General features: G+C 41.9%; 2 protein-coding genes and 1 pseudogene across 3 annotated transcripts; 2 read left to right on the top strand and 1 right to left on the bottom strand.

Annotated features, from left to right (window-relative positions):
• Window positions 1-485: 485 nt before the first annotated feature.
• map3k7cl (map3k7 C-terminal like) lies at window positions 486-5,952 on the bottom strand. The gene is made up of 5 exons (XM_028984224.1): window positions 5,664-5,952; window positions 5,375-5,456; window positions 4,556-4,614; window positions 2,664-2,779; window positions 486-1,004 (listed from the first exon to the last, which is right to left on the bottom strand). Exons 2-5 carry the CDS (start codon window positions 5,448-5,450, stop codon window positions 824-826), a joined length of 432 nt encoding a protein of 143 aa, XP_028840057.1. The 5' UTR covers window positions 5,451-5,456; window positions 5,664-5,952; the 3' UTR covers window positions 486-823.
• Window positions 5,953-7,328: 1,376 nt separating this feature from the next.
• cct8 (chaperonin containing TCP1, subunit 8 (theta)) lies at window positions 7,329-13,101 on the top strand. Of its 2 annotated transcripts, XM_028983172.1 has the most exons (16): window positions 7,329-7,489; window positions 8,020-8,110; window positions 8,192-8,271; window positions 8,365-8,514; window positions 8,672-8,852; window positions 8,949-9,010; window positions 9,102-9,239; window positions 9,341-9,519; window positions 9,609-9,675; window positions 10,746-10,833; window positions 10,915-11,030; window positions 11,138-11,209; window positions 11,367-11,531; window positions 11,842-11,961; window positions 12,084-12,184; window positions 12,736-13,101. In XM_028983172.1, coding segments are annotated over exons 1-16 (1,671 nt in total). In that variant the 5' UTR covers window positions 7,329-7,429; the 3' UTR covers window positions 12,737-13,101. The 2 variants fall into 2 exon arrangements, with proteins under 2 accessions (XP_028839005.1, XP_028839006.1); XM_028983173.1 differs by lacking the exon at window positions 12,084-12,184.
• Window positions 13,102-20,130: 7,029 nt separating this feature from the next.
• Window positions 20,131-25,027, top strand: LOC114792261 (T-complex protein 1 subunit theta-like; annotated as a pseudogene).

The raw sequence follows: 25,027 nt of genomic DNA, 5'->3' as shown, positions 1-25,027 counted from the left end.
GCTGATTGGCTGTCGTCCTTGTCAGACGTGGATGAGTCAAAACTTCCGCTTCTCTCTTTCACTTCGGTGCCCTGTCCGCGTTTCACGTGGTGCTTTATCAAAAGAACTTTTACAGTTCCGTGTGTAGGTACAGTATCCCGCTGGGACGAGACAGGTGAATGACTGAATGATTTCAATTCCCTGAATGAAGTTTACATTTTACATTTACGGCATTTATCAGACGCCCTTATCCAGAGCGACTTACAATCAGTAGTTACAGGGACAGTCCCCCCCTTGGAGACACTCAGGGTTAAGTGTCTTGCACAGGGACATGATGGTAGTAAGCGGGATTTGAACCTGGGTCTTCTGGTTCATAGGCGAGTGTGTTTACCACTAGGCTACTACCCCCTAACGTCAGGTTCTTTATTCCTCCTTGCAGCACATGGATGGTTTTTATTATACTTTCAAAGACCAGTGGAGATGAACACAGAACAGCTGAGCCATGAGTGCAAACTTCATATTTATTCGCGAGTCATTTGGACTGATGAACGGATCGTCATTCAGTACTCACTTAGCACCGAGCTCACTGGGTGACTACCTTTAGATGTGAACATTTGACATGAAATACATGAATTTCTAACTTATATATAAACAATACTACACGTCTTAAAAATTCAACTAAGGCTTGACACAAAAAATGGACAAGAGCCACACTGTATGTTTTCTAGTGGTCAAAACAAAGGCGTTCAAATGATCATTTTGGACCACGCCAACTTCACCAAATGTGTCTCCACAAGCCACTGTGCAGCAGGATCCAGGCTCAGCAGCTTGTGGAGGTCTAAGGTCACAATGAGCCCCGTCTATTCTGACTGCCCACCCGCAAAGTCTCCAACTGCTGGGCACGCTCACTGTGGACTGTTAACAAAGTGCGGTTCTCCTCTGAAAGGATCCGGAATTCCTCCTCAAGCCGCGCAATCTCTATGGTCACCCTCTCGTCCTCCATCAACTCTGCAATCAGTTCTCTTCTGTTGGGGGGAGACAAAGAGAGGGAAAAGGAGTTTGACGTTTGATCCTTCAGCAAACCGGCATTTGTTGTTCTGACATGTGGACTGTCCATTTACTTTTGCCGCAGCTTGTTACGGAAATTCGGTTCTAGGTAAACAGAGCTAAGACGCAAGCTCCTCCAGGGCTGAGGCATGGTGGCTTTGGGGCGGAGACGCCGGACGGAACCGTTCCAGCGGGGCTGTGAAACTCAAGACCTCAAGAAAAACACATGCCCTTCCAGGATCAGGAAAACTCACTGAAATAACAAAAAGTACTGACACGGCCTGTATGCTGATGTGTCGTTTGCTTCAAAGGGTCATTTCTGCATTTACACATCGTTGGGCATAAAGGCGCGCCAAATAATACTCTTTAACGAACATGTAATCATACAGTAGACGAAAGATGAGATGCTTAATCTCTGATACAAAATTTTCGCCTTTGTCACTGCAAGGGAAAAAAAAGTCTGTGTTCTTTGTTCACTGCAACTAGAAACAACGTCTATTTAACACCACTATTAGCCTAAAGAAATGTGTTTGAGCGTGCTAAACGAAGGAACCTTTTAAGTAGACTAGCAGTAACGTTCAATCAAAAAAATTTAACTAATTTAAGTAATTGAATTTAATGATATTAATCTTTTGGGAATACACCATGCTGGGATTCACTAATGAGGATAACCACACTCTAATGGCCGTCATGCAATTGGGCTTTCCGCAGGCAAAATTGCCTGACCTTATCACTGTCAAAGGACCAAAAGAGGAAGTCAAACACACCGTGACTACTTAATAACACACTTTTATTACTAACCGGCACACAAACAGACAATCATGGTTTAAATAGAAGGCATAGACAAAAAACATAATACACTTCAATGCTACAGTTTTTCCAATTGTGTTCGGTGTTAAATGTTCATTCACATTCACTACGGACATTGCAGAAGTGAAAACTTCAGTAAAACTCTTGGGGGTGGCGAACTCGGTGCCGTTGCACGCCACTCTACAGTACGATAGATTACAAGTGACTATTTTAAAAAGAGACATGTGACCGCTGTAAAAAAAAAAAAAAAAAATCCCCTTGTCATTCAATGTGGAATGCGGCCTGAGGAGGAGCATCAGCGTTGCATAAGACTTATACCCAGATCACTAGGTCTACATTTCCTCCTTAAGTCGTACGAAAATAAATGAAAATCAGACTGGCCTATTTTTATCTCCAGCATAAATGCTTCCTTATACCTTATAGCATCAATACAACCTTGTTGCTTGTTATGCTGGGTGGCTTTATTAATGCCCCACGTGTGTGAACAGATAGTGATCTCTACCTGGAAAATCCCTGTGCCAAATAAAACATAACAGATACCACAGAATGTGGCCTTTGGAGGTTCAGAGTAAAATGTCATAATAGTATTTTCCCTTTCACAAGTTGTGACTGTGGCCTGAAACCAGACAGCCCCCAATAATGAAATCCACCAGTCAAGGAAAACACAGCAAAACACACACACACACACTCATTGGACTTGCCAAATATCATGCCCCAGTAACGTTCCAGAGACCAGACATTATATTTCTGAGTATCTTTTCCCAGGACCCCGGGTAGCAGTCTGGTGTATGACCTTAGACCTACTCTCCGTCGTTCACACAACTCACTTTTTCTCCTCCAGCTGGGCCATCTCCTTTTTGACCTGGCGAAATTCTTTGGCCATCTTGCAGTGTTCCTTGTACACCTGAACCGACTCCTTTAATGACTGGCATGGCAGCACAGGCTGGTGAGGTTGAAGAAAAAGGACATTAAAGGTGACAGGATGGATCTCGGCGGCCTGGAAAACTTCAACTTACTCTACAGTTACCGTATACAAATCCATGTCCATTGAGATTGTGTATAAGTAATAGACCCTAATAATAAAAGCTATAAGAATATTTGTTATAGAAGCCTGAATAAAAGTGCACATGCATGCATAACAGTTTAACTGCTTGGACAAGAAACCCTTATTAATCATGGAATGTTGTGGGTTAGTGGCTGTCTCTGTCCTTTGTGTGTCTGGACTTCTGCTTTCACAATGACTCATTGCTAAGTCAGAGTGATGTTTCCACATCAGGCTGCTTTCCTCAACCTAATTCCTTTTTCTCACTGTCTCACTGTTTTGTTGCCAGAATGTTTTAAAAAAAAAAACTCATGTGGCACGGGCACTTCATGCATTCGCTCTATGTGTGATCCTGCTAAAGTGTAACAAAAGCTCAGGCATGTTCAGACCACACACAATGTTTAAAGCCATCCATATTACATGGATATCTTTGCACTTTCTTCATCGAACACTGGCAGATATACTGAGACCATGACTTGGTGCATATTTTGTGGGTATTGGATAAAGGGTACTAAAAAGTCTTCATGTTTCCTGCTGAGAATGGATGTGTTTTTTGACTAGAAACAAGAAACACAAACCTCAGGACTCTTAATAGCCACTTTTAAATGTACAGGGTTATATTTTTTTTTTATTAGCCTCACTGATTACAATAAAAAAAGATGCAATTGTCAACGAGCCACACCCTATTTTCTGAAGATACAACGTCACTTTAGGGAATCTTTTACGGCAGTTCTCGATCCTCGTGACCCACCTGCCAGTCCAGATTTTTGTTATGTTACTATGATACCAGCAGAGGTGAAAAACTAAATCTGCCGGCGGCAGTGTTGACCTCAGAGCCTAACCTCAGACTTACAGTGCATACAGTACACTCGAGTCAATGAGCGAAGAACTGATTTTGAGTAGGATACAATATTAATCCATACTTCCATCCATCAAAATTAGATGCTTTAATACTCAAGGATACATACCACATAGTTTTTTTCCCAACGCAAAAATAGATCCCCGAGTCATTACATGTATGAATAGATGAGCTTTAAAAAGCTCGAGAAGCCCTGGTTTAGGGCATTATTCCACGGATCCCTGGATAGAAACATTACACATACTGCCACCCTGTGGAACAGCTGTACACTGCTAGCTCTCATGGGGAAACTTGTCTGCATTAAAAGCATGTAGAGAGGAAAGAAGGCTCCTCTGCAGTGTTTCAACATGACCGCAGAACAACTTCGTGTTGTCCGCACTTGTGAATAAATAGCCTGAGCAGCGTCCTTCCTTTAATCCTGAGCTAAAAATGACATCAACAAAGAGAAGTGCAGAAGTCCAAAAGCAGCCTGAGATCACTGCAGTCACCATTCTGGGACAAAGCTGTCTCATGCCTCAGACAGATGCCAAAATGGTGACTGAAGTCTGTTCTCTGCCAGACTTAGGAGCGGGAAGTTACTGTAATCCAGGGTTATCAATAGCCAAGCAGACCTCTGAAACACTGGAAGCCGTCATCTTGTGCATTCAGGCATGTGTGAGACATGTGTCTCGCAACCCTTCCTGATGCAATTTCAAAAAAGCAATCGACAACTACTGTGAGGTATTTAATATCAATAAAAATAGAAAATACAGTAGGAATTGTAGGACCATTTTACAGACTCAGATCACAAGCCGCTGCAATATGAATGAAAACTCTACCTGAAGACGTTGCTCAAGTTCAGGAAAGGTTGGAAAGGTGTCCTCTGCATCACTTTGGTCTGAAAGAAACACGTGGAGATGAGAGTTATGGTGGTGGGGTTCAGTCAAATTTCACTTTTTCACAGCACTGTACTGAATTCGTTTAATCTGTTCAAGTACAAGTACACGAGATCTTGTGACAGCTATTTGTAATTTATCTATATCATTTGTTGCATGGCCAATATTTAATCATAATATGATGCACAAATGTCTTGTGTATCATGCAGCCAAGAGAAATGCACGTTCAATGTGACCCAGGCCAGATGACTGAGCAAAATAACTTCCATGAGCGAGTCTTATGAGTGTGTGTGTGTGTGTGTGTGTGTGTGTGTACCGAACAACAGGAGACCGAGAAGTCAAAAGATGGGCGAGCAGAGGAGGGTGAAGCGTTAAACGCCTTTAAATATAGGCTGGTGTTCTAAAAGCAAATGAGTGAATCACGCAGCAGTGTGGTATTAATGGGGAAACCTGATGCTGCCGGGGCAGAGCTGCAGCTGCTGTCCAACTATTTGCCTGAATAGCTGTAAAACACTTTGACAGCACTGTTGACTGGACAGCTAGGTGGACGCTTTGTTTTTAAAATGCCAGCAGCCTACTGAAATAGAGGGAGCACCTGTCTCCATGAAAAGAACATGGTGGGGGGGAACAGCTACATTCACGTTGAGGTTTCGGTGGAGGGAATTCAGTGAATGCGATCCATACACCATGGAAGAAATGGGGAAGAAAGAAAAAAGGCGCTTTTCTGTGAACCCTGGGTTGCAGGGTCCTTGGCTGTGTTACCTGAGCTACTGTCGAGGCTGAAGGCGATTCTCACTTCAGGTTTATCTGGAGAAAGTCGTCTTGCTGAGGTGATCATTTATTCCTGGAATCACCATTATTACTTGTAAATAAGATCTCCCAGAGCAATTACATTATAATTAAACAACACTACAATAGGATTAACCAATCTGTTATTGAAAAGTAGGAACAAAATAGTTATTAATGGTTAGTTTATTGGATTTTCAATCTGTGGTTATAGCAGATCTTGGGTTCTATCATTTCAATGAATGACCAGTGTGCACAAACTTACCGGACAATTTCAGTTGCAACCGAAAGGAAATACCTGAACCTGAACTGCTCCTGGTTCTGAGGCAGACCCCCGGTTTGCTGTCCTGTCCGGCGTCCTGCTTCAGCTGCTGCAAGTGCCAGGCTCGGCTGTCGGGCTGCCTGCTGCTGCTGCTGCCGCCGCCGCAGTCATAGTGCACATCGTGCTTGATTGAAGCAGGCTGGCGTTGTCCGAATGCCGCCTCAATACCCCTGTGTGTCAGCCGGGTTCCAATTAAATGGCTCAGATTGCATGACTTTAGGCAAGAGAAATGTCCATAGCTCCAATCAGATTTGAGTGACATGGACATGCTGGACAGACAGCCAGTGCAATAACTGTGCAATGATGCAGTTGTCCAGAAAGGCTCCGCTAATTGCTTGAGGAAAGGGGTGTCTTGTTTTTCTTTCTCCGTCTGTATTTATCTTCTGTAATTGCTGCCACAAGACCTAACGGGGACCATAATAGTAAACCTTGAGGTTATCTTAGAGTTGCAATGGTTCAGTCCCCCTGGTTACACTAATTGGTTACACTAAATTAAGTAATAATGTGTGTTAAATATTGTGTTAATAATGTGTGTTAAATGAAATTATTAATATTTTAACTAGTGGTGGGCCGTTACGTGCTGCGTTAACGTGAGACTCTTATCGGGCGAGAAAAGTTATTTCTTTCATTTTAATTTACGTACATATTAGGGATATTTTGCATGTGTGTTATTTTGTGAATATTTTTTTATGTTCTTTTAATACTGTATATTGTAGAGAGAGGTGCAGAAAGACGCGATGTGTGACGCGACGTTCTGACGCGACCTTGCTTTTTTGTACAGAATACACTTTGCACAGAAAATCTCTTGGGTGTCAGCATATTATATGTGTTTTTCAAGAAACGAAATCAAAAAGTTACACAACGCAGAAGAAGAACCGCTACACTATGATGACTTTCACCTTGATATTTTAGCGCGGATGTATACCTAGCCGAATAGCACTGTAGGGGCGAGAACGAGTCTTCGAACTGTGAAATTACCACATCAAACATGACGTGGTAACATGGATGCAGCTATTTCACTGAATAAACAGTTGGTAAACACAAGTACATCTTATTGAACATAATTTATTTTCATCACCAATTATCATAGTAGAACAGCTTTCTCAAGCAGTTTGTGATGCATTTTGGAAACAGGAGATGAGCCCCTGGTCTAATGCGCCACCTGTCTTGAGAAACCCGTTCACAAAGACTTACTTTTAGTCATTATTTGGGTAGCACACATATTCTGAATGCCTTCGACAGAATTCAAATGAGCCATTTTAATCTAGATTAATCTATATTAATGTTGCTTACTCTAGATTAATCTATATTAATTCCAAGATTACAGTGAGATTAATCTAGATTAAGAAAATTAATTTATGCCCACCTCTAATTTTAACACATTTCTGCTAATATTAGCCTACACAACAAGGAAATATGTTGGGAAACAGTAATTAATGAATGTGGATCAGATTGATCTTCCAAACGAACACAGTGCCATGTTCCATTAAATCTCGAATTAAACGTTTTCGCGGTTCTAGCCCTTACGATGGCTTAATCCGTGTAAACAGACAGAGGCCATCGATGGACTACAAATCGACTGCTTTTCCTGACCGCGAGTCGGTGTCTCTGCGGTCCGCTGCTTTAGCCTGCGTCGTTCTGGCCGCATGTCTGCGTGAGCCTGGCGGTGCTGGCGTTCCCCTTTTCTCTGTCTGCTAGAAAGCCCAGAAATGGCTCTCCACGTACCCAAAGCTCCGGGCTTTGCCCAGATGTTAAAGGATGGCGCGAAGGTTAGTGGGAACGTTGCGAAATGCGCGCTTTGCGCCGTCGTTTAAAGTCGGGGGACGTAATGAAACGGCTAGCCGGCTAATCCCGGCGCTGTCATGTGGAAGCCCCTCGAGTTTAGGCCGCACGGCGTCACTTTGTAGGCTTTTATTACCGCCTGTCTTGCTACTAAAACGTGGCCTGTGTCTTAAATCGTGTTATGAATGGGTGAGACACTGAGTAGCTGCGCGTTTGTTATTGTGAGTGTTTTAACAAAGAAAATATCGGTGATTGATTGAGGGTCCTGGTATTTGCGGCACCAACGTGGCCGCGCTTTTCATCAGGCGTTAATCCTTCTTCATAAATAACTCAAACGCATTGGCTTTTTCAGAACTTTTTGCATAACCGTAAACCGGCTTAACCCGGTTTGTTCCACATCATAACGGAATATGTGGAGGCCAAGGCGTTGGCCCTGACCGACTCGGGGCAGTCACTTCACTTTCACCCATTATGATTGAATCTATTCTATTTTGTTGTTGCTTTTTGTTTAATTCAGCACTATTCAGGACTCGAGGAGGCAGTCTATCGAAACATTCAGGCATGCAAAGAACTTGCGCAGACCACCAGGACTGCTTATGGGCCCAATGGTAAGTTTCTGCTGACGTCTTATTGTCCAGGTGGGTGAATGCGTGGATCGTGGGTGTTCACCGGCTCGTATGTATCCACAGGAATGAACAAGATGGTCATCAACCACCTGGAGAAACTTTTTGTCACTAACGATGCCGCGACCATTCTTCGAGAACTTCAGGTGATTTTTGCTTCTGTGAATCCGCAGGCTGTTTTATTCAGACCCTCAAAGCCAAAGGAACACTGTTTAATCCAAATTCTTCTTGTTATTCAGGTCCAGCATCCGGCAGCTAAGATGATCGTGATGGCCTCGCACATGCAGGAGCAGGAGGTTGGTGATGGGACTAACTTCATCCTAGTGTTTGCCGGGGCCTTGCTGGAACAGGCTGAGGAGCTCCTCCGAATGGGACTCTCTGTGTCTGAGGTAAACCCATCTTTCTAATTATTGCCCAGGTTAATGTAGGTAGTTGTCACAATGTGTCCCTGAGCAAGACGCTTGAGTGTCACCAGGGGGACTGTCCCTGTAACTACTGACTGTGACTGACTCGATAGTGCCGTCTTATTTCCCTCCTACATCCCAGGTTATTGAAGGTTATGACATGGCTTGCAAGAAGGCCCTAGAGATTTTGCCAGAATGCGTATGCTCTTCAGCAAAGAACCTCCATGATGTCGGTGAGGCCATATCCCTGATCCGCCCAGCTATCATGAGCAAGCAGTATGGCAATGAAGATTTTCTGGCCGACCTCATTGGACAAGCCTGTGGTATGATTTATATTGTCTTATTATTATTTTATTTTTTTAAGGCAATGAGAAATGTTATGAACCTTGATGTATGTTTTTTTTTTTTTTTTTTTACAGTGTCCATCTTCCCAGAAGCTGGAAGTTTCAGTGTGGATAATGTCAGAGTTTGTAAAATTTTGGTGAGTGTTACGGGTGTAAATACTGTGTCAGCAATGTTTGTTTCCTGTCACTGTTTGGTTTCATGTTAGGCGTTGCCTCTCTTCCATGCAGGGATGTGGACTGAGTGGGTCTTCAGTGTTGCATGGAATGGTTTTCAAGAAAGAAGCAGAAGGAGACATCACCTCAGTTAAGGACGCCAAGATTGCAGTGTTTTCCTGCCCGTTTGACTGCATGGTGACAGAGACCAAGGTGAGTACTCTCAGTTGTAATATTCATTGTAGGGTTTCATGTTGTTGCATGATTAATACTGGGTTTTAACTTTTATGTTGTGTGTGTGTGTTTTTCCTCAGGGCACAGTTTTGATAAAGAATGCAGAGGAGCTGCTTAACTTCAGCAAAGGAGAGGAGAACCTGATGGAGGCTCAGGTGAAGGCCATCGCTGATACTGGTGCCACTGTACTAGTAACTGGTGGCAAGGTGGCAGACATGGCGCTGCACTATGCCAACAAATACCAGCTCATGGTTGTCAGGTTAGTGCTCTGGCTTAAAAAAAAAAAATCCATTAAGAATTTTCACTCTTGGTTTTCTGTATGTTTGAATACTTTGTTTGACCCACCAGGCTAAACTCCAAGTGGGATCTAAGAAGACTGTGTAAAACTGTGGGTGCCACTGCACTTCCCAGCCTGGTCAGTATGAACATACACACATTTTTACTAGTGCTGCACAATTAATCTAATCGTAATCGTAATCGCGATGTAAGTCTGCGCGATTACATGAATGCAAAAAGCTGCGATTTAAATGTGACTTGTTTGGTCACGTGACTTTCGATTCGGTTCAATGGAGACCTCAGATTCGTGATTCGCATAGACATATGGGTACGTGTACGTCAACGTCGCCGCCATATTGCGATAGGCTCTGCTGTGGCATGAAGCATATACATGTCTATGGAGAGAAGTGCATAAAAATGCCTCACTCTTGTGCTGCTTGGGGCTTTACAAACCGCTGTACGCTCCAAACCAGATCCCGGGGGATTACATTTCATAGGTAAGGCTGGACAATTGTTTTGAATATATTTGTCCATTATAAAATCCTGTTTTATAAGTCTTAACCTTAGCTAAGCTAGACTAAGCTAGCGAAGCTATGCATTCCTGTGTTCAAGTCAGCCTCCAAACAACGTTTTGGCTAAACGTAGGCATTAACTATTTAGTTCTTAGCTGTTTAGTTAACTTTTTCAAACTTTGACGATTTCCTAAAGAAATTCACCTCAGTTTACAAATCTTAACCTTAGCTAAGCTAGCAAAGCTATGCATCCCTGTGTTCAAGTCAGCCTCCAAACAACGTTTTGGTTAAACGTAAGAACTATAATACAGGATTTTATAATGGCCAAATATAATCAAAACAGTTGTTTAGCCTTACCAGGGTTTGTCGTTCGACAGTAATGTAAAGAGTTTTTTGTGATTTATTTAATTTAGTAGAATATTGTATTTTGAAAGCACTGGGCATTTCAAGTTGTTATAAGTAGTTTTTATGTTTCACTTTGAAATTAAACATTTCACTATTAGTAATTTGTATGCGACTTTTCTTTGATATACATGCAAGTGCCCTTTATCATATCGCAATATTGATCTCAATAATTGCAATATGTCTTTTTCCCCCAAATCGTGTAGCCCTAATTTTTACCTATGTAAAAATTCAAGCATTTTAGTGTTTGTTTCTCTGGTATAATGGATCTTCCTGTACTTCAATCTGCCTGCAGACTGCACCCACGCCCGAGGAGATGGGTCGTTGTGACAGCGTCTACCTCTCAGAAGTGGGCGACACTCAGGTTGTGGTCTTCAAACATGGTGAGTGGCTGCTCTTGTGCAATTTGTCTTTCATTCATTGGAGTGTTGGTGGCTTGTTGTAGTAACCCCTTGTTCCTACAGAGAAGGAGGAGGGAGCCATCTCTACGCTGGTCATCCGCGGCTCGACAGACAATCTGATGGACGACATTGAACGAGCTGTTGACGATGGGGTCAACACCTTCAAAGTCCTAGTCAGAGTAAGATTTTTCTTGCTACAGTACTGTGTTTTTCTGTCAATTAAATATTGAATTGCTCATCATTACTGGATGACTTGTGCAAACTAAACTTCCATTTCTCTCCTCAGGACAACCGGCTGGTGCCTGGTGGTGGAGCCACTGAAATTGAACTGGCCAAGCAGATCACATCCTATGGCGAGGTATGAATCGTGGTCTCGATGACACGTTCCTGTTTGCTTCTTAATTTTTACCCTGTGTATCTGAAGCTTAGTTTTGGATACTGACACCACGTCACCCCAATATCCACTCAGATGTGTAGATTTTAGGTAACATTTTCCTCTTTGTTCTTCTGCTTAGTCCTGTCCTGGTCTGGAGCAGTACTCTATTAAAAAGTTTGCTGAGGCGTTTGAAGCTCTGCCACGGGCCCTTGCAGAGAACTCTGGTGTAAAGGGGAGTGAACTGATCTCTAAACTCTATGCTGTTCACCACGAGGGAAACAAGAACATGGGATTTGACATTGAGGTAAGATCCCTGACCCATCTATAGGACTAAGCCCCTTTTTTGTGGTGTATAATTAGTTCTTATGGATTCACAGCTCTTACACTTCTTCATATTGGACAATTTGAGATCCCTTCAGTCATTACATCTCACACCCAGGTTTTGTGCAGTATTCATTTCCTCTGTTCCCTGCTCGCTCATAATGCCCTATCTGTATGGGGGCATCAGCAGATATCACATCTTTTGTATTGTATTTTTGGGGCCACTGTCAATTCAAACAGGCTGAAAGTTTGATGGTTTTTTTATTCTGTTGTCCTTGTTTTTTCTTTGCCAGGGTGAGGGCCCTGCTGTGAAGGACATGTTGGAGGCTGGTGTTCTGGATCCCTTCCTGGTGAAGTACTGGGGCATCAAACTGGCCGCCAATGCAGCCATCACGGTCCTCAGAGTAGACCAGGTCAGGCTGTGTTTCATTGTTTTAAAATGTTATGTGGTAAAATGTAAGGTTAAGCATTTATCAGCATGTTATCTAGCCGTGTTCTGATATTCTCTGCACATAAATGTCCATGTTGGTCTCAGATCATTATGGCAAAGCCTGCAGGTGGCCCCAAAGCTCCCAAACAGCAAGGCCACTGGGACAAGGATGATTGGGATGAGGAGCCGGAAAAGTTTGCACATTAGTAAGGGAGTAGAAAGTGCCAGAACGACCTACTTTGAGTGTGTGCCTGACCTCTGACACGTTGCATGGTTCTCACTCAGGGCAGAATGTCTGCACAAGATGGAAAATTGATCCATAAGTCATATGCACATAGGAAAATGTAACAGAAAGCACTGTGTATCTAACCAACCAGATTATCTTTAGTTTACCTGTGTCTGCAGGTTGTGAATATAGAACCATGTCACAAGCACGGTGTGGCTGCATGCTGGATGCATACGCTGTTTTTTCACAGGGTAGACAAGATTCGACTAACCTGCAAGTCAAAGAGTTGATAGGCAGTGTGTCTGTCTGCTTGTGGACATTTTTGCTAACCCCATTAATGCTCACACATATTTTATCACCTTTTATTTTTTTTACATGGACATTTACCAAGTGTAAAATAATGTCCACATTCAGTCGTTTGCTAACCTACTTTTGAGGTTTACAGGCCGTCCTGTTTCATTACTGTATTGTCCAATTTTCTCACTCACCTCTGTTCTTACGACCTGCCTGACACTTCCATCCTTCTCACAGATCATCATGGCGAAGCCAGCAGGAGGCCCAAAAGCACCCCAAGGCAAGAAGGATTGGGATGATGATGAATGATTTCTTTTGCCGTCGTTCCAGTAGCTCCCCCTGCAGTTTCGCTGTGTTTTTATTTAATGACGAGCTGCGCTGCTTCTACTTGTTGACAGTCTTGCAGATTGTAGGTGCAACTTTAATAATATACAAATAGAATTCTGTTAGCCCTGAAATACATCAGGTGTGTTTTATTTGAGTTGCGCCTCACATGCAGGATTGTAAGTCTCCCCGCTTTCTTTTTGTAGAGGGGAAAAAGGCCTTCATACTGTATGTCTCCATTCTTCTGTGTGGTCCAAATAAAAGGCACTTGTGCTGTCAGTGTTGTCCTTGTGTTTAAATTTGCTTTACTAGTTGTTTGCTTCAATACATATAATGAAATATCTTCAACCACATTCACATACTAAAGCCTGACTGATGTGGAATTTCTTACTCTACGTTTCAATCATTGTTTAAAAATCTGAACAAATAAAAATTATTCATTCCAGTCTCTACACTGATGTAAACAAAAGAGGTTAAAATTATTTTTTTGTTTTTATTGAAAGTTTGTTTCTATTTAACTTTAGTTCATTCGTAAATGTGAGGGATGGTCTGTCTCTGTGATGGTTGGATCTCTCATATCAGCCCCAACTTTTAGCAACATGGCACCTAATGTTCTTAGCATGTTATTATCTAACTGAAACACTAAATTTCATCAAGAATATATGACTTATGCAGAACTGATTATGAACTAACTCCAGGTTGGGTCCACAGAATTTACGGCGATCATCGAATTGTTGTGAACTGCAATATCTGTATGCAGCGTATGCATCTGAGGGCAAATTACAGTTAACATCGAATCTGCACCAGGCTGCATTAAATTCAGCAACAAAATAACATCTTTTTGGCTCTATAACCACCACCATGTGCTTTACCTGCAGACATTCAACTTTTCTTTTAGGGTATTTACATCCAAGTATGCACGGTGTAGGAATTACAACAGTTTGCATATGTACTTCCAGCAAATTAACACTCATAAATCAAACTTTTTAATATTTGGTAACAAATTATTTTGCACTCAGTTCCTTCCTGAACTCTGGAACACATTGGGTTGCATCCCTGGGCTGTCACTGACTAATCTGATCCTAATAAAAAAATGTCGCATAGAAAACCAGTGTAAATGCATATTTTGATCCCAAATGTATCATTAACCCCGGGACATGCACTGCAAAAATATAGAAATTTAACAGCAAATATCAGTAGGTTGCCGTTGCAGTGCATTGTGGGAAGACTCGTTCACTTCAGGTTAGTGATCGAACAACAACAGTATGTCACTGTTATTTAACGGTATTATATCCTATTTTTGATGTGTGCCACGTGTATTATCACAGAGAGGTAGGTTTATCTATGTTTGTCATATCTTAAAAACTATTACAGTGGAGTTTTATAAGTATTTCTATAAAATAACGTTATAAAAACACGTGGGTAACGGATCAGTTAAAACAGGTGGCTGCACACAGAAAACAACTTGCTTGTCATAATATTACCTCCATAGCTGCGCAGCTTCTAGAGATGTAATACCTTTTTAGGATTCGGCTCCCTCTGAGTCACTCACTAAACTGATCCGGGTGTGTGAGTCTCTTGAGTCACTTGAGTCGGTATTGGCGCTAACCCGCTCTCTGATCCGGGTTAACTTCCTTTACAACCGGACTCATGTAACCGAATCGGAACCGCTCAGAGAGCGGGTTAGCGCCAATATATTGGAGTTTACAATTTAGACATGGTGTAGTTAGGACTCGAAGGTTTCGGTGACTCACGAGTCATTCGTGACTCATGAGTCATTTAAAGGATCCGGGTGATTAACCCGGGTGAGTCATGAATCGCACAGCTCTAGCAGCTTCCATACTACATTAAAACTGCCATCTTCTTGCCGACAGACAAGAGTTTGCTTTTAGTCGACCTGTTCATCGGTTTATTTGTGTTACAGTCGATTTGCAAAAATAATGCGGTAAAGATTCGGTGAAGTATAATTAATGTAATTACTGTAATTACATGCAGTTATCAGCTGGAAACTTTCCATAACTGGCTAGTTAATGTTCAAATACAAGAGAAATCATATGCTTGTGACATTTAACCTCAGTTCAGTTTTACATTGGTGAGCTCGATACATATGTACAGACAGGTTTAGTTCATGCTAGTTGATAGTAAATGGGCATATCAAATTATCAGCTGATTACTGGGGCAGTGGTTAAGGAAGCAGCCCTGAAATCAGAAGGTTGCCGGTTCGAATCCCGATCCGCCAAGGTGCCACTGAGGTGCCACTGAGCAAAGCACCGTCCCGACACACTGCTCCCCGGGCGCCTGTCATGGCTGCCCACTGCTCGCTCAGGGTGATGGGTTAAATGCAGAGGGCAAATTTCACTGTTTGCATCGTGTGCTGTGCTACAGTGTATCACATGTGACAATCACTTCACTTTAAACTTTAAACTTTTACTACGAATGTGCTCATTTAAAAATTGCGGTTTATCTTTGGTGAGCATGACTCGAATGAATCAGCAATTTGTTCGATATTGTCACATCCGAGGTCGGACGGAGCGGAATGACAGATGACGAGGTAAAAAAAAGAACACAAAAATATTGAAGAAAGCAACTGTAATAGAAACTGTAACAGAAAAACACGCAGGCTCGAAATCTCACGTGTACAGACACCATAAAAGATGTATGTCATAAACCACAATGTGCACTACACAGTCATTCGAATGTCATGTTGATTTGTGCGGTGCCAAAAGTTCTAGTTTACCGGACTTTATTTCTCATATCAAAATGCACATTAAAGAGGGTCCAGATGTAAGTCCTGAAAATGTAGATGAGACGTTGTTTTTAAGGAATCTTGCTCTGTTTTTTATTGCTTCCAGCCTCAGTAATTCAGAGTCTTTGAAGATATTCAGTCAATCCATGAAATCAACTTGTCTCATATGCTTTTCAAACTTAGTTATTTTCAGTTGACGTTCCAGAGGCAATGATAAAAATGGTTCTTGAGGATCTTAAAGCTGAAGGTCTTTTTATGATGTAACAGTCATACCTTAAGATCAGATCACCGAAGAAAATCAAGAACAATTTCCATTATGTTGAGCCGATCAGTCTAGGACAGAATAAACAGGAAAAGAGTGTTTTGCACATAACATACCAGTTAAACAAACAATTGAATCTCTTGTTAACTGCGAGTCTGTAAGGGAACAGAACTGAGATGTGCACAGTCATGTCCCATTGAAGGACATTTTAAAAGATGTGTGGGATGGTGAAAATGTTACTGCAAACTTGCATAAAATATATAAATCTGCCTTAGGTTTGATCTTATACTTATCTTATGCTGGGGTGGTAGTAGCCTAGTGGGTAACACACTCGCCAGAACCAGAAGACCCAGGTTCAAATCCCACTTACTACCATTGTGTCCCTGAGCATGACACTGAACCCTAAGTTGCTCCAGGGGGACTGTTCAAAACCTGAACTGTCTTCTTTTTTCTTTTACAACCAAAACGTATTTGATCTCATAACTTAATCTGTTGTCTAGTACATTTTCTCTGCTCCCTCAATGTGGTCAGTGGATTAAGGGTCTCAGCACATAGCATCAAAATAGTTCAAATGTGTATATGGTGTTTATTCTGCCTCAAAGCCAGCATTGCAGGAATGCACAACATGTTGCAGAAGACATGCAACATGCCCCATGTTGCACTGCCCTCTGTGCCCCACTTTCAGCCCTACTGTCAGGGCAAAGATTTAGGAACATATAAATGGACACATTAAAAATGCTTTGCCTTTCAATGGTATGTTGGTATTAAATATAATTTTTATTTATAGATGTAAATATAGTTATATGCACTTATTTTCAGCACTTCTGCACTCTCTTTGTTGACTTAAAAGTTGCTAATCACATTGTACAGTTCAGTGCATTCATCAGCAAGAAAAAGCTTGTATTTTTATTAAATATATTTTTCTTTCCTGTTCACCACATTGCTTGATAGCACTTGTGATCCATACCCCTTTGCTTTCATCATATTATAGGATTGGATGGTCATTATTTTGATTATGTTTTTGTTAACATGTACACTTTGAGTGTTAGATAAATTGATTGCATTCTATTGTAAAAAAACGCATGAAGACCATGTGGTGTTGGGAAGAGAATAGAGTGTGTAGAAAAAACTCTTTCTCCCTCCACACAAAGCACTGTATTCAACCACTCCAATTTGATGTTACCTGGCAGAAAGAGGCATGGCACAATAGAGGTTAAAAATGAACAGTTTCTAATTTATTAACACCGGTAAATAATTATTGTAGTTACATGTGAATATTGAATGTAAAAAGGTACCAAGGTTACAGAGAAAGTAAAAATGAGAAGAAAGAGTAAAGAGGGAGAAGAGAAAGAGAGCGGGAGAGAAAGTCTCAGAAGCCTTCCGGCTTCCGAGGGAAACCCCCCTGAGTAAGAACCTCAGAGAGCCCCCTTTTCCACATGTGCGCAGACTTTTATACCCCTGGCCTACAGGAAGTTGTCACTGACCAATCAGAACCTGTTGTTTTTGATGTCACGCCCCCCGGTGCCTCCCATTTGGGGAAGACAAAGAGGGTGGGCGGTCCTGACGGCTGATACTTCGCACGTTGATGTCGGACAAAAGGCATGTAAAAACCGGGGTGTCGAATCTTCACCCACAACCATCGACACAGGAATGTCACACTTCCCCCTGCAGACATGTGTTATGCAAGGCAAAAGCAGGCTCCCGCAATGTCCATTCTTACACTATATAACTACATTTATATTACATGTGTTCATTTCCCTCTTGCAGACAAACTTATATGCCGGTGCAGGCTACCATGTAGGGAGAAAGGACACTTTCACTGCCCTGTCTGTAACAGGACAATCATACAGCGTGGGGATATGGCAAGGCATTTATTGTCATGTCAGCATTCTTCAATGCCAAGTCAGCCACCACTGTCAGGACTGCTTCCCGCTGCACTCAGTGCCACATTTTTGCAACATATTTTTTTTCAAACATTGTTTATTATCACTTGCAATGACATTGTTTGCAAGTTTGAAGTCCTGAGTAACTGTCTTTTAGGAACTGAAGCCACATAAAAGAGAAATCCTTTTTCTTGACCCATTATACACAAAGGCAGGATTTGGCCTTTGGCCAACAATATGTTTCACTTTTGACATCACTTTTTTAATAAGCATGTTTGGTTTGTTCCAGAGTTTTTAGGAACTCGTTCAGTGTTCCAGGTTAAGTGTATCCCAGATCATGTTCTGTTGATCTAGAGTGTTCAAGCATACAGTACATTCACATGCTGGCTTATAAACTATATCAGCATGATGCATCACCTCTTGATTCTTTTTCTCATCTTCACAATCTGATCAAATCAATGATGCTATCTTTAGATGAGAGTTTCTGTTTATAAATTAGGCCAATATTAAAATAAAACTGAAATTGCTGTGTATGACATACTTTAACCAGCATGTGATTGTACATTTTGTTAATTGTGTCTACGGCGTGTTCCTAAGGCCTGTACTTAGGGTTGGTGCTATTAGCAATAAACATTTCACATCATGATGATGTCTGTTGACTCGTGGATGTAATTGTCTTGGGAAAAGGAATCTTGCCGTTCCAGGGCAGTGGTCAGTAAAAAATGGCTTTGCGTTGAAGGTATGTAATAGTGTGAGTGTATGGTGAATTACATGAATTACTAGTCTTCTTTTAAGGGATTTTATTAATTAGGCTTTATTTTCGCTGTAATAAAGGGTTTTCGAGTCAAGACTTTGGAATTGACAGTGGGATCTTTTTTTTTTTTTTTCTGTTATTCAGTTTTCCTTGAGATTCATACAAAAGTTAAATTAAGCTCCAAAACAATGTAATTTTTATTTTTGGTCCCAAACAGTCTACTCTCACTGGATGCACCATTTGATTATACTATAGTAAGTGTCCTATTTAATTTGAGAGCAATGGGGTCTTAAATCTTTTGAATGTTGTTAAATATGGTTCATATTGATATTTTACAGTTAGACATGCCCTACTTGCGGAAATGGCGGTGCTTGCTGTTGATGGAGAACTTTGATCTCAGGTGGTATTTATATTTTGGCTTCTGTACTATATTGTCTCAAGGTTTAGACACATTAACAATATAAAAATTTTCTGTTAAGCTATGGCAAGCTTTTTGCACACTGGAGAGAGGACGCCAAAGCTGCACTTCAAGGACAACATGTGCCCATTTTCAGACTGAAAAAGCGTAAGTTACCGGAAGTCAGTCAGGTCAGTAGTCACTTTAAACACTAGTGTAATTAAATGGTTAGTGAAACAGGAGCCAGCAGTTGTTCAAGATCTGCATACTGCTGGGCACTGGGTTGTCCAAATAAGGCACTTTTCCATGGACATGTAACCACGCCAAAATATCTGTCCTTAAATAAAGAGGACCAGCAGAGGGTCTTAAGAGACATGCTGGAGGAAGAAGACACAGAAGAAAGGGACTTTTGCTCTTTGTTTTTCAGTGTGCAGAGGACATGGAGCTTTTTCTAAAGGCATGTGTTGACGAGCAGGGACTAACAAGGGTCAATGCTATGTTTGAGATATATAGGAAGGCACTGGCTGTTTTTTTTTATGGGTTTTTTTTATGTAAATACAAAATTTCAATTAAACTTGTTTCAACATTTTGTTCACTTGTTTCCATGTTCACACGACTAGAAGTTAAAATTAAATATTACAGTGTAAATGTAACAGCATTGTTTATACTTGCAACTTTAAAATAAAGAGCTTACGAATGCTATTAACAGTAACATATTACCTTGCAATCAATCATATTTCTATCAATTTTACACATTAAAAAACATTGTTAATTAGAACCACGTTTATTTCTCATTAACATCAACAGTAACAAAAACGCAATTTGGTTTTTGCTGTCAAAGTCGATTGTTTTTAATGTATCTTTTAAGTACATCGTATATTTTTTAAACCTTTTATTCCAGTATAATGCAATACGGGATACAAAACAAAAACAACAATTTTGAAGTCACGAGTTTCCGCCTACTGTGGAGGTGACGTATTTCCGCCTACTGTAGAGGTGACGTATTTCCGCCTACTGTGGAGGTGACGTATTTCCGCCTACTGTAGAGGTGACGTACGGCCGCATCCAAACAATTGTCGGGGGGTGATCAAAGTTTTATAACCCACATAACTTTTTACAATAACCATCAATTGAACAAACAAAAATACAGAAACATATTTCACATAACCAGAAACATGAACACACTTCAACATTCTACAATTAATTAAACAAACAATTAATGAATTGTCATTATAATTCCCTTAATCACACCAGAATACAGGTAACCATAAAATAAAAGTCTTTAGTAAATAAGAAAACACACATTTAAAGAATTATACTTATAAATCTAGTGTAACCACATCACTCCGGCACACTCTGAAATGGCTCTCCACGTACCCAAAGCTCCGGGCTTTGCCCAGATGTTAAAGGATGGCGCGAAGGTTAGTAGGAACGTCGTCGTTTAAAGTTGGGGGACGTAATGAAACGGCCAGCCGGCTAATCCCGGCGCTGTCATGTGGAAGCCCCTCGACTTTAGTCCGTCACTTTGTAGGCTTTTGTTACCGCCTGTCTTGCTACTAAAACGTGGCCTGTGTCTTAAATCGCGTTATGAATGGGTGAGACATTGAGTAGCTGCGCGTTTGTTATTGCGAGTGTTGGCTTTTTCTGAACATTTGTTGGCTTTTTCAGAACTTCTTGCATAACCATAAACCGATTTGAACCGGTTTAAACCGCTTTTATTCTTCACCATAAACTGGTTTTATTCTTCATTATAGCGGTGGTTATGGCGGTTAAGGAAGCGGCCCCGTAATCAGAAGGTTGCCGGTTCGAATCCCGATCTGCCAAGGTGCCACTGAGCAAAGCACCGTCCCCGCACACTCGGGAGCCTATCATGGCTGCCCACTGCTCACTCAGGGTGATGGGTTAAATGCAGAGGACACATTTCACTGTGTGCACCGTGTGCTGTGCTGCTGTGTATCACAATGACAATCACTTCACTTTCACTCATTATGATTGAATCTCAAGTATTCTGTTTTGTTTAATTCAGCACTATTCAGGACTCGAGGAGGCAGTCTATCGAAACATTCAGGCATGCAAAGAACTTGCGCAGACCACCAGGACTGCTTATGGGCCCAATGGTAAGTTTCTGCTGACGTCTTATTGTCCAGGTGGGTGAATGCGTGGATCGTGGGTGTTCACCGGCTCGTATGTATCCACAGGAATGAACAAGATGGTCATCAACCACCTGGAGAAACTTTTTGTCACTAACGATGCCGCGACCATTCTTCGAGAACTTCAGGTGATTTTTTTCTTCTGTGAATCCGCAGGCTGTTTTATTCAGACCCTCAAAGCCAAAGGAACACTGTTTCATCCAAATTCTTCTTGTTATTCAGGTCCAGCATCCGGCAGCTAAGATGATCGTGATTGCCTCGCACATGCAGGAGGAGGAGGTTGGTGATGGGACTAACTTCATCCTAGTGTTTGCCGGGGCCTTGCTGGAACAGGCTGAGGAGCTCCTCCGAATTGGAGTCTCTGTGTCTGAGGTAAACCCATCTTTCTAATTATTGCCCAGGTTAATGTAGGTAGTTGTCACAATGTGTCCCTGAGCAAGACGCTTGAGTGTCACCAGGGGGACTGTCCCTGTAACTACTGACTGTGACTGACTCGATAATGCTGTCTTATTTGCCTCCTACATCCCAGGTTATTGAAGGTTATGACATGGCTTGCAAGAAGGCCCTAGAGATTTTGCCAGAATGCGTATGCTCTTCAGCAAAGAACCTCCATGATGTCGGTGAGGCCACATCCCTGATCCGCCCAGCTATCATGAGCAAGCAGTATGGCAATGAAGATTTTCTGGCCGACCTCATTGGACAAGCCTGTGGTATGATTTATATTGTCTTCATTATTTATTTATTTATTTGTTTATTTATTTATTTTAGTGGCAATGAGAAATGTTATGTACCTTGATTTATGTTGTGTTTTTTTTTTTTTTTTTACACAGTTTCCATCTTTTCAGAAGCTGGAAGTTTCAGTGTGGATAATGTCAGAGTTTGTAAAATTTTGGTGAGTGTTACGGGTGTAAATACTGTGTCAGCAATGTTTGTTTCCTGTCACTGTTTGGTTTCATGTTAGGCGTTGCCTCTCTTCCATGCAGGGATGTGGACTGAGTGGGTCTTCAGTGTTGCATGGAATGGTTTTCAAGAAAGAAGCAGTAGGAGACATCACCTCAGTTAAGGACGCCAAGATTGCAGTGTTTTCCTGCCCGTTTGACTGCATGGTGACAGAGACCAAGGTGAGTACTCTCAGTTGTAATATTCATTGTAGGGTTTCATGTTGTTGCATGATTAATACTGGGTTTTAACTTTTATGTTGTGTGTGTGTTTTTCCTCAGGGCACAGTTTTGATAAAGAATGCATAGGAGCTGCTCAACTTCAGCAAAGGAGAGGAGAACCTGATGGAGGCTCAGGTGAAGGCCATCGCTGATACTGGTGCCACTGTACTAGTAACTGGTGGCAAGGTGGCAGACCTGGCACTGCACTATGCCAACAAATACCAGCTCATGGTTGTCAGGTTAGTGCTCTGGCTTAAAAAAAAAATCCATTAAGAATTTTCACTCTTGGTTTTCTGTATGTTTGAATACTTTGTTTGACCCACCAGGCTAAACTCCAAGTGGGATCTAAGAAGACTGTGTAAATCTGTGGGTGCCACTGCACTTCCCAGCCTGGTCAGTATGAACATACACACATTTTTACCTGTGTAAAAATTCAAGCATATTGGTGTTTTAGTGTTTGTTTCTCTGGGATTATGGATCTTTGTACTTCAATCTGCCTGCAGACTGCACCCACGCCCGAGGAGATGGGTCGTTGTGACAGCGTCTACCTCTCAGAAGTGGGCGACACTCAGGTTGTGGTCTTCAAACATGGTGAGTGGCTGCTCTTGTGCAATTTGTCTTTCATTCATTGGAGTGTTGGTGGCTTGTTGTAGTAACCCCTTGTTCCTACAGAGAAGGAGGAGGGGGCCATCTCTACGCTGGTCATCCGTGGCGCCACAAACAATCTGATGGACGACATTGAACGAGCTGTTGACGATGGGGTCAACACCTTCAAAGTCCTAGTCGAGGTAAGATTTTTCTTGCTACAGTACTGTGTTTTTCTGTCAATTAAATATTGAATTGCTCATCATTACTGGATGACTTGTGCAAACTAAACTTCCACTTCTCTCCTCAGGACAACCGGCTGGTGCCTGGTGGTGGAGCCACTGAAATTGAACTGGCCAAGCAGATCACATCCTATGGCGAGGTATGAATCGTGGTCTCGATGACACGTTCCTGTTTGCTTCTTAATTTTTACCCTGTGTATCTGAAGCTTAGTTTTGGATACTGACACCACGTCACCCCAATATCCACTCAGATGTGTACATTTTAGGTAACATTTTCCTCTTTGTTCTTCTGCTTAGTCCTGTCCTGGTCTGGAGCAGTACTCTATTAAAAAGTTTGCTGAGGCGTTTGAAGCTCTGCCACGAGCCCTTGCAGAGAACTCTGGTGTAAAGGGGAGTGAACTGATCTCTAAACTCTATGCTGTTCACCACGAGGGAAACAAGAACATGGGATTTGACATTGAGGTAAGATCCCTGACCCATCTATAGGACTAAACCCCTTTTTTGTGGTGTACAATTATTTCTGATGATTGACAGCTCTTACACTTCTTCATATTGGACAATTTGAGATCCCTTCAGTCATTACATCTCACACCCAGGTTTTGTGCAGTATTCATTTCCTCTGTTCCCTGCTCGCTCATAATGCCCTATCTGTATGGGGGCATCAGCAGATATCACATCTTTTGTATTGTATTTTTGGGGCCACTGTCAATTCAAACAGGCTGAAAGTTTGATGGTTTTTTTTATTCTGTTGTCCTTGTTTTTTCTTTGCCAGGGTGAGGGCCCTGCTGTGAAGGACATGTTGGAGGCTGGTGTTCTGGATCCCTTCCTGGTGAAGTACTGGGGCATCAAACTGGCTACCAATGCAGCCATCACAGTCCTCAGAGTAGACCAGGTCAGGCTGTGTTTCATTGTTTTAAAATGTTATGTGGTAAAATGTGAGGTTAAGCATTTATCAGCATGTTATCTAGCCGTGTTCTGATATTCTCTGCACATAAATGTCCATGTTGGTCTCAGATCATTATGGCAAAGCCTGCAGGTGGCCCCAAAGCTCCCAAACAGCAAGGCCACTGGGACATGGATGATTGGGATGAGGAGCCGGAAAAGTTTGCACATTAGTAAGGGAGTAGAAAGTGCCAGAACGACCTACTTTGAGTGTGTGCCTGACCTCTGACACGTTGCATGGTTCTCACTCAGGGCAGAATGCCTGCACAAGATGGAAAATTGATCCATAAGTCATATGCACAAATGTAACAGAAAGCACTGTGTATCTAACCAACCAGATTATCTTTAGTTTACCTGTGTCTGCAGGTTGTGAATATAGAACCATGTCACAAGCACGGTGTGGCTGCATGCTGGATGTATACGCTGTTTTTTCACAGGGTAGACAAGATTCGACTAACCTGCAAGTCAAAGAGTTGATAGGCAGTGTGTCTGTCTGCTTGTGGACATTTTTGCTAACCCCATTAATGCTCACACATATTTTATCACCTTTTATTTTTTTTACATGGACATTTACCAAGTGTAAAATAATGTCCACATTCAGTCGTTTGCTAACCTACTTTTGAGGTTTACAGGCCGTCCTGTTTCATTACTGTATTGTCCAATTTTCTCACTCACCTCTGTTCTTACGACCTGCCTGACACTTCCATCCTTCTCACAGATCATCATGGCGAAGCCAGCAGGAGGCCCAAAAGCACCCCAAGGCAAGAAGGATTGGGATGATGATGAATGATTTCTTTTGCCGTCGTTCCAGTAGCTCCCCCTGCAGTTTCGCTGTGTTTTTATTTAATGACGAGCTGCGCTGCTTCTACTTGTTGACAGTCTTGCAGATTGTAGGTGCAACTTTAATAATATACAAATAGAATTCTGTTAGCCCTGAAATACATCAGGTGTGTTTTATTTGAGTTGCGCCTCACATGCAGGATTGTAAGTCTCCCCGCTTTCTTTTTGTAGAGGGGAAAAAGGCCTTCATACTGTATGTCTCCATTCTTCTGTGTGGTCCAAATAAAAGGCACTTGTGCTGTCA

This window comes from Denticeps clupeoides, chromosome 6, assembly GCF_900700375.1.
Source record: "Denticeps clupeoides chromosome 6, fDenClu1.1, whole genome shotgun sequence".
In the NCBI taxonomy this organism is placed as follows: domain Eukaryota; kingdom Metazoa; phylum Chordata; class Actinopteri; order Clupeiformes; family Denticipitidae; genus Denticeps; species Denticeps clupeoides.
This window is presented reverse-complemented; position numbering and strand designations above follow the sequence as displayed.